Consider the following 10,418-nt stretch of genomic DNA (forward strand, 5'->3'; position numbering starts at 1 on the left):
ACGCATGAAGACTAACCCATTTGAGCTTACCTGTGGAAAACTTCTAGAAACATGCAGACTAAGAAAAACAAGTCTGATGTAATCAGATAAAAATCCACTTCCGTATAAATTGTAACTCTTCATCCCAGATAAAACAAAAAAAAAAGACTACTAACTTTAGGAATTAATACGAAAAGAGACGTGTAGCAGGTAAGTTTGCACAGCTCAAGTAAGCAGATGTACACTAGCTGACGTGCAGCATAAATGAGCATTTATTTTGTGTGTTCAATGCTTTTCATAATTCAGAGCCACTTTTGCTATAATCCTAAAGATGAGAAAACTGCTGTCTCACAAGCATTATTTACAGAAATTGTCTGTACCCAGCATAGCTGACGTGTACTGAATGGACTATTCAGTTTCTTTACAGGACAAATTAGATGGAGAAAAATATCATGATACATTTGACTATGACTAGATAGGAACTTTGTGACCAGTTAACTTTTTTTTTTTTTTTTGGCATTTTACTGTAACTAAAATCTGAAGAAAATTGAAAATTTGAAAAAACATAGAAGACTTCAAGGAGAAGATACAATTCTAGGAACTACACTGAAGTTGCTTGTTTTTTTTTTTGTTTTTTTTTTGTGTGTGTGTGGTTTTTTTTAAAGAGATTAAAGCGTGCATATCATCAGTTGCTTTGGTTTTCCTCCTAATGTAGAGGCTTCATTTGCCATACAAAACTTCACAGCAGGAGCCAATAAATGGTCACAGAAGTGTGAAAGCTATAAGCCTTCACCTCAAAATCTTTTGGTCAAAGCTATCTATTTATTTCCCGAATTACATTAGCTACACTATTTATGTATTTACTTATGCAAAATTTTACAATGTTGATGCCTTAGATGTTGATAGTTCAGAACTAAAGCTCAGCTGCACAGAATTTCCTTTATATATGAATCTAGTTACAGCCACAAATATTCTATATACAGTTTATATTAAAAAGGCAGTTAATGAGAAACCATGTTCATACGGCAGAAGCCTCATTCGATATAACAAAGCATGTATATCTTGGGTGAGAGGAAAAGGTCTGGAGAGGTGTGGAGGTATTTTTATCTTGAGGGCAGGGCACAAACACTAGTGTTTAGAAAAAACAGTAACCACTAAAGAAAAAACATAGATGCACAGAAGCAGATTTTTTCACTTCCAGTTTCATTATGCATACTCATAACATTAAGACACTGTTAGTTATCTGCTAATAATAAACACTGAAAGCGGTAATTTCTAAATGGTATATGCACGTTGGCCTTTTTTGGTTGGTTGGTTATCTAGCGGTAATTCCAGCTGAGCTGTGTTAAAATTTACATTTAGCAAAACTTTTCAGCTGCAAAATAAAGTAAAACAGGTCTTCAAAGAAAACAGAACTTACTTCATACTTGCACGTTTAGGGGCAGGCAGACTGCTAAGGGAGGAAAGGCTGCAAACAGAAGTATGGGCTTCTGGGTATCAGCTCACACTTTCAAGGCTGAGCCCACCTCACATTTGGTGGTATCCAATTCTCTATTTTACTTTTTATATTATTTACATTCATTTATTCATATTATTTACTTTCATACACATTTTCTCAGCTACACTCACAAAATCCAGAACACACTGTACACCAAGAACAGTGATGGACAGCCTCACAAGAAAGGAGAGGTGGTAATACCAGTTTGCCTTACTGGGCCCAAACTTAATTTCATTGCAAAAGAAGTTGGTTTTAGACATGAAAATCATTAAAAAAAAAAAAAAAAGCTTTTAAACTATGAACAATATTAAAGTTTATTTAGTGCTGGGGAACAGAAGGGAAGAAATTAAGTCTTACTTCTATGGGCACTAGTACTTGGGACGTCATAAACATATTTGATTAACAAATACACATTATAACAGTTTAAACCACAAATTTTTATGCTGGAGTAAGAGATCTTAGTAGATCAGAGCTGCAAAAGCAGCATCAGTTTATTCAACGCGTTTCAGTTGCTGCTGGTTTCACAATAAGAATGATGAGACCTTGAACTTGACTTCTCCAGCACAGTAAATGTTATAAATGCATAAATAAACAACAAAATCCAGTGCAACTTTAGGTTTAATATTTATGGCTTTAAGTATGAGAAATCACTAGCAGAACAAATAGCTCCATTATCAAAGCATCTTCACCTCAGAAACCCTCCCTACTTTCCTCTCCTCCTACCTCTTAGGTAACCAGAAGGAAGCAAACTAACTGCTCCTAAATTTTGAGTTCTGCCTATTCCGTTCAATAATTCATCAGGTTATTTACTGAAGGCTTGTGATGGTCAGTGTCCTCCAGGAAAATATACTATGATGTCTGTTCCTCTCTCCTCTTCTGCTCCCCACAGCCACCCCTCTGCCCTTACTCACCTTTCTCAGAAGGGCAGCAGACAGAGGGAGACAAGGCTGCCATTAACCACCTGATTTGTTGGAGCAACTTCACCCTCTGACCAGTATCTGGGGAGAAGCCATTTCTTACAAATCCCAGTAATTTTTTCCATTTTGCACCATTTCTCCTTAATAAGGTTCACTCCCCACTGAAAACCTCTGTTCCCCATCTCCTGCAGTCCAACCTCAAAATGTGCTCTTCAATCTCCTGATTTTTTATGCGGCAACAAATGTGTCCTAAAGCTGAATGTCATCTGGATCCAAGAGAAACTCCAAGGAGACTCAAATTTGTTAGCAAAGATGGAAGAGTTTGTTTCAGTCTATTTAAGGTGATCACATTAGTATGAAAATGCAAAGATACGGTTGCTGGAATGGAATTACTAATGGTGCTCACATATATACTGTAATGAGAGGCTTACTCCACCACAGATACGTATCTTATTAGACTATAAAACAGGGCACAAACATGCTCTTGGTGTAAAACTAATAATAAAACACAACCTTGAGTAGCTCTCACAACAGATTTTAAGTAATTAAAATACCTCATCCAAAAAAAAGTTATCACAACAATAGGATGCTAAACTACATTGAAGTTCTAAATGGAAACTAGCGTAAGTTGCTTAAAACTCATTAATTTTACAAACGTGCATTGATAATAGTAGTATAAATGATCAGTTTAGAATCTAAATGCAAGCTTTAACAGCAAGACCACTGCTAACTGAGAGCTTCGTTCCATCAGACACCACACGTCTGCTTGTGCCTAGCCATAAGGAAAAACACACAGGAATGCAACAATTAACTCACAGAAGGAGCTCATCCGTGGCTACAATCCAGGCTTGTTTTGGTGAAAGGTGGAAATGCAGAGGCTGGTTATGATTTAAAATTTAACGCTTTGTAGGCAACTACTGAAGGAAACACAGAAGAGATACTAAATTATTCAATGAGCCTCCCATGTGTTTCAGGGTATGATATGGAAGATTATGAAAAATGAGACATCGTGATGCTTATCAAATTGAGATTCTTACTGCTATTGCCATTTTGTAAAAAACAATGCAAGGCAGGAAGCCAGGAAAGAGGGTTTAGGAACTACACCTGTCACTTCAAAATACACCAGCAATATTAATTCTTATTTAATTAGCCTAAGGGATGACTATTTTATCAAAGAAATCTTTCCAATTTATCTCCTCGGAAACACACAAACACGAAATGTTTAGTACAAAGTAAGCCCACTCTTAAAACCAAAGCTATATAAAGGCACGAAAGGCTAAAAGAAAGGTATAATGGCAAATAGGCTCAATTTTTGAAGCTTTCATTTTAAAACCAATATTATGTTGGCAGAGAGGAAAAAGGATTTCAAACACATACTTCTAAAGCTATCTTTTAAGGGTAACATGACATTTAAAAAGTTACAGATAAAGGGTCAGAAGCGGGAGAGTAGAGGAACCCAGCAGAGGCCAAAACCTCTTCCCATGAAATGACTTTCACAGGGTCTGCTTTAATAGCAAGAACACAATGTGTGACCCAGATAACAAGAGTGGCATCAAGGATTTAGTTTAGCAAAGCTGTAAAGCTGTCTAAAACGGGTTACAAGTCATTGATTAGCAAACACTTTTTCTAAGGTCCTCACGACATGACTCAGCACCCACCCACAGCCCAAAACAAAGATCTTTTATCTGTATGACAGTCTGAGCCAGGGTTATTTTTTCAGTTGTTCACCTAAGCAAACACTTCAGGACACAATCAGCAAGAACCACTCACCACGTATTTAGTAGCAAGAACTGTCAAATTATTTCCCTGTGTTATTTTTGTGATAGTCACGTTTCAGTCTGCCATTTCCCATAAACCACGTTTCAAAGGTTAAAATCATTTGATCTTTACATGACCACATACTCCACTTGCATGAGCAGGAAAAAAGCATACACTTTTTTCCTTCAAAAAGTTCGAAGTGATACGAATAAAACCGGACACTTCACTAAGGCTATGCTGGCATCCTGAATAAAGCACGCTGTTTTGCCATGAACTGTGAAAAATGTTTTTAATTTACTCAAGTGAATTTCAAATTTACCTGACTCATCGGTTATGAACAGCCACAAATGCAATGAAAGGAGGTGATTTTTTTTTTCCTTCATGTAGTTTATATGTGTAATGCAACATATCTTCTAAGAAGGGTATCCTGAGTCTGTCTGTATGTTAGAAGCTATTTTTCTGACTTTTTTTCAGTCTAGTTGAAGCTACTGATCCTGATGAAATAAAGGATTAATGCAAAGCTCCAAAGTTTTAAGTTTCTACTGCAGGTTCCGTTTGTTTCCAAATGTTAACTACAACTGATTAACAACCACGTACTTGAGGCACCATATATATTTGCAAAGGCTGTAAAGCAGCAGCTCATCTTATTCAAAACCAGCCTGACAGCTTCACATTCTTAGTTTTTCGTACTGATTTTATTCAAAAATATTGCTTGCATTACATCTCATTAGTGCATTCCAAATGCCAAACATAGCAGCATACAGCAAAACCCTTCTGAGTGCAGCTTAAATCCAGACTATTTTGAATGCTTTCTCAACAGCATCTTCTGGTCTTTACACATCCCGTGCTGAGGCTCCCACAAGCTACTTGAGACAGCAAGGCAACAAAACCTGAGTGACATGAGCAGCTGAAGCTGATCTGGGGCCTGAGATAAAGTTTTGGTCAGGATGAAGTGCAAGCTGTTGTCTAGAAAAAAGCATTCAAGAGTAGTTGGAGAGAGAGGAGGAAGACTGTCAACAAAATGAGACTGAAGTTTCACAGTGTGTACTTACACTGCTTTTGGACAAAATCTTCTGTAAGGCAAGATGTGCAAAGTAATGAATGTGTATTTGGAACTCAGCTCCACTAACTACTCATAAGATTTGGCAATCTAAATCTCACACAGGAGAAGCCTTCTCATTTGTGCTGGGATTTATAACATGGACAACCTGCCTCCAAATACTGAAAGGCAGATCTTCCTGAAATTGTGTGTGCTGCATCTTCAGGCAGGCTAGTATTTTCCAGGACTGTATAGAATAGTTTAGGTAATGAGCTTCCATACTGTACCTGATATCATCCCTGAATTTCAAACAAATTGTTCTGTAAATGGCCTGCTTTGTAAACCTCTAAATAAGGCATTTAGCCTGGGAGCCTACCCTTACATATTGTGGCACAAAGATGTAAGTTGAAGCTCTGTAAGACAGAGCTGTAAAATACCAGCAACAAAGACAGGAAAATGTTACAGGCCAAGCTGAGAAGAAAGAGTATCTTGCCTATATATGCCACACAGTCAGAAAGAATGAACAGTCTATATATAGTTTAAAAGTAATTTATAAGCAAGATTGTTTTCAACCCAGCTGAAGCACATCTAAATTATTTGTGGCTTGCCATGATGTTTTAAGTAGGCAGAACAATCCCAGTTACAATTCCTCGTGCATAGGACAGGATGGAAAAATACCCCCCACAGAGGGCTGCCTCACAGCGTACAGTATTCTACTTCTTTTGTTTTCCCTGATTACTTACAGCTTCAAGAAGCCTGTGCTTAGAGCTAAAATTATAAACGCAGAGAAAAAAGCAACTTACAGGACTGTAAAATTCTAAACAGCTTTTCCATTCACTTCTTGAATGGATTCTAGGTAAGTGATTAACAATGTCACTGGGCATAACAGAGAATGGGAGAGGGAGCAAGATACCCTCAAAGGAAAAACATAGAAGGAAGACCATTCCTTACATGCAAAACTAGCCTTGAAAATATTACTTCTCCATCTTACTTATGAATAAACTCCTTCATTATTCCTTTGAAGGGCTCTTAATACCTAGGAGTCTCCAAACGAGGTATGATAATCCACCAATCTCTATCCCGCTAAGCACAGAACAGACAGACATCAGGCTGATCTTTAATGGAGAAGCGATGTAAGACATCGAAGGGAAAGTAGTATGAGATCTTGTCTCACACTACAAAATCTTCTTCAGTGGAGGTTTTTAAGGGAAAAAAAAAAAGCTTTACAAACAAAAAATGATATTAATAAAAAAACACTATCAAATCACCAGAAAAGATGCTGTCAGTTCTCGCTCTACAGCTCAGGTAATCAGACCAAATGGCCCTGAAGACCTTCCCAGGCTGTCATTTTTAATATCAGCTTCGTAACAGCTGCAGCCATACACACTTAGAACTGCTTTCACCACCTCTAGATGTTTACAAAGAGAGGTAAACACCAAACCTAAGAAAACAAGGCACTGACATTGAGCACTGTGCCACTCATATTCAAAGAATCAATCATATGTAAGTTTAAAGAGAAAGCTATCTTCAGGTGGGCAACAGAAGTCACACAAAGTAGCCGACTCATCTGGAGTATTTGGAGAAGCGTGGATTTTGCAGAAACAAAACCCCCCTCGCCAGTGGAGGTTCAGGTCGGAAATGAGGAGACATTTCTTCTCAGGAAGAGCAGTCAGGCATTGGGACGGGTTGCCCAGGGAGGTGGTGGAGTCACCGTCCCTGGGGGTGTTCAAGGAATGGTTGGATGTGGTGCTTAGGGACATGGTTTACTGGGTGACATTGGTGGTAGGGGCATGGTTGGGCCAGATGATCTTGGAAGGCTTTTTCCAACCTTAATAGTTCTATTAGTATTTATTTGGGATGTAGCTGTACTCCTTTGAAAGCCATTAAACACACTTTCAAAAGAGGTTGCTTGTGACTACATATTAGAAGTAAACTGGGAATCTTATTTACAATTTCTGACTATAGATCATCTGTGTTGTTTTTTTGTGTGTGTTTATTTTTTTTTTTAAACCTGAGTGCAATTCCAGCAAACCAAAGTGAATTTTAACTAACTTAGCCCTTTTCTAACCCGAGCTATTGAAGTTCTCAGTTGAAGAGGCAGGAGATGAAAGCCTTTAGCAACCAAAAGACAGAGAATGGTATTAGACACTGCAGTGTTGATTTCATCTTGAAATGCAGAAATGTAATTAATTCCTGAATTAATTCCTTTAAATGATGTTCTTTTTCAGTTGCTTTTTCTCAAGTTACATAGGAGGTTTTAAATGCTTTGATAAATTATGTCTTTTAATCTGGAACTATGTTTAATCACATCTTGTGCTCTACATTTTCAGAAACATCGTAAAATGAGTCTCCAGCTAACACATGTGAAACTGGCAAACTGTATCAACAATAGCTGTTCACTTCTTTAAAAATATGATTTGTTTTTCCCCAGATCTCCATCAGTACCCATACAGCCTACATTCAGCTGCAAGCAGGAGGAGTTGGAATATTGGAAGAATAACCAAAATGCATCTTACAAATGTGTTTCCAAGAAGTGATATATCTGCATGTAAAATTAGTCAATATAGGTCATTTTAAAAAGCAGGTGAGACATGAGACTTATTCCCTAGCTATAGAATGCTGTCAGTTCCTGTAGCACACACTGAAGAACAGCTATTTTCAAACTAAATTATTTGCTTTTAAAGGCTTTTTTTTTTTTTTAATATGATTGTTCAAAGAACTAGTGATCTCATTAAAGGAATATCTGCAATAGAACTGAGACAGTTGACCTTGGAAAGAGTTTTGTTGTTGAGATCCTTGAAGCTAGACTTTCATTCCTGGACTTCATGCAACCAAAATTTTCATTTTTCTGAAATAAATAAGGATTAAGTTGAACTTCATAACAAGAGCAGGAACTCACATAGGTAGAGTTAATTCTTATCTTTATAAGAAATCATTCCCTTCTCTCCTCCAAAAATGAGTTTAATGCAGTTTCCAGGTAAGAGGAGCTCTTCTGGCTGAAATCTCAAAGAATTTCTGCCCACTATGTGGAAAGAACAAAACCACCCCACCCCCAATCTATGCATATACCTATAAAGAGCCAACAGCATTTTCCCCACAGGAATAAGCATTTTGCTTTAGAAGCCCTGACTAAGTTTTCCCAGCAGTTGTTAATGATTGTCTGCTTCCTTCATTTAATAAAATGACTTAATTTCTTTAACAGTGCTTGCACGTACCACTAACATTTCAGTTTCTTTGGGGCAGATACATGTATAATTTTGTACACTTTTTTTTATGTGTGGCTATATTTCTAAGATGAAAACAACTGCACTGAATAAGTGTGCATAGAAGCTTTTCAAATACCACTACTTTGAAAGACTGATTAACTTCTATAGCAGTAAAACTATGAGAGTTTTGTTAAAAAATTGTTTGTTATGTAGTCAAATTCTCTGCAGGAAAAAAAAATAGCTTTTCTGATAGACAAATTCTTAGTAATTGATTTTCTACAAGAGCCAGACTCAATGAATTGAGATGGGAAATGGCAACGCTCAAAACACATGGCCTTTTTTAAGGCTTGACTTCCCGTGCAGTACAGGAAGTCTGACACCTGACACAAGCGAAAGTCATTAGAAGTTACTGTACAGTACAATTTATTAATTTTTTTTTTTACGCTCAGACACCAGGAAGTATGCCAGTGTATTTTAACAAAATAAAATGCCGTTACCCATAGCCAAGTAAATACTAACCTTTCCCTAATATATTATCCATGCTAACTCAGCTGATCATAGGCAATAACAGACCTTTCTGGACTGCTCTTTCACTGCGCAGTTGTGAGCAAGAGTTGTGCCCAATTTACTGTTATCTTCCCAAACTCCACTCTGTAAATCCCACACCTCCAAAGTCACATTACCAAGGGGAGAAGGCTCTCCTCACAGCATCAGCAGTAATGTACCAAGACAAATTCCATTCACAAATATTTTTTGTTTTGCTATAGTCTCAGTCACTTGATGACCCAGAGGACTGGGAACAGAAATAAGTGGATGTGGCCAGTGTTCATCTCAGACTAAGCACTGAGACATTCATTCCAATGTGCTGAGTTCTGTCAGTCCCGTTTACATCTTATAAAACCTCAGAAACACAAAAACAGTGGACAAGGCCCTGAAGCCTTCATGATTTTGTATTGGGGAAAGGCCTTATTATTTTAAGTCTCTCATGGTACAAAACTAAGACAGTACATCTGTGCTTCTTAAACCTGAGTGGAGATTCAGGACCTGAAGCAGTGCTCGTTGCCTTTTCCTTTGCTGAACAGATGCCACGCCAGCTACCTGCATGGGATTCACTCTCTCCTGCTGCCAGCTTATGACCTACAGCTCTTTGCCCTTCCGTTTGCCCACACGGCAGACCCAGCTAAAGACAACACGCTGCTCCCCTCACTCCTCACCCCCACCACGCCGCAGCCACCACTCAACCCAGCTGCCTTTCCCCCAGGACACGACCACACCACAAGACCCAGCACCAAACCCCTGCCACAAACCTTTCTCCTCCGGTGTTTTTAGCAACCTGCCGCCACCCCTCCTCCCCTACACACCCCACTGCCACCCCGGGCAGCCCCCCGGCGCCAGGTCGGCCTCTCCCGCCTGCAGCGTGTGAGGGGAGAGGCGCAGCCAGGCCGGGCGCTCCCACAGCTTCCCCTTTCCCCCGTCAGCAAACCCGCGGCCGCCATCTCGCCCCTCCTCCCTCCCTGCCTCCCCGCCCGGCAGAGGAGCCCCCCCGGTGCCTGTGAGGCCTCCCGGGCCGCGCCTCGCCTCGCCTCGCCCCCCTCACCGACCTGTGGAGCCAGCCATCTTGTCCGAGCCCCCCCCCAGCACCCGGCCGGGCCTGCACGCCGCGCGCGCGTCACTTCCGCCTCGCGCACCCCCCACCCCTCCCTCCCCTCCTGTCACTTCCCGCGCGGCCCGGAGGGGGGCGGGGCCACGGGGGAGGGGCGGGGCCACGCGGGCTGAGGGGGGATATGTGGGGGGGGGGGGGGGGGGGGGGGAGTGTCCTGCAGCAGGTGGAGGGCACAGCGTGACTGACAAGTGTGTGACGTGAATTATTAAATAAATTGTTTTCTACACAGTTTAGGTTTTTAAAGCACAGCCAGCCAGCCCCCTTGCTGCAAAGCGCAGCCTCCAGAGTTGGTCCCCAAACCTCCATAATGGTCCCCAAGCTCCAGCCCGTCGCTGGGGGAAGGCCTTTTCAGGTGATA

General features: G+C 40.2%; 1 protein-coding gene across 2 annotated transcripts in view; it reads right to left on the minus strand.

The window, feature by feature from the left end:
• UBE2V2 (ubiquitin conjugating enzyme E2 V2) overlaps positions 1-10,129 on the minus strand; it is a 28,502-nt gene extending 18,373 nt beyond the window's left edge. Inside the window, exon 1 of one of the 2 annotated variants that reach the window (XM_068671714.1) lies at positions 9,999-10,129. In XM_068671714.1, the coding sequence (XP_068527815.1) occupies positions 9,999-10,014 (16 nt within the window). In that variant the 5' untranslated portion in view covers positions 10,015-10,129. Of the gene's footprint in view, positions 1-3,210; positions 3,239-9,998 lie in introns of those variants that run through there. The other variant, XM_068671715.1, reaches the window with a different exon arrangement.
• Positions 10,130-10,418: the final 289 nt, after the last annotated feature.

This window comes from Anas acuta, chromosome 2 (assembly GCF_963932015.1).
Source record: "Anas acuta chromosome 2, bAnaAcu1.1, whole genome shotgun sequence".
Taxonomy (NCBI): Eukaryota; Metazoa; Chordata; class Aves; order Anseriformes; family Anatidae; genus Anas; species Anas acuta.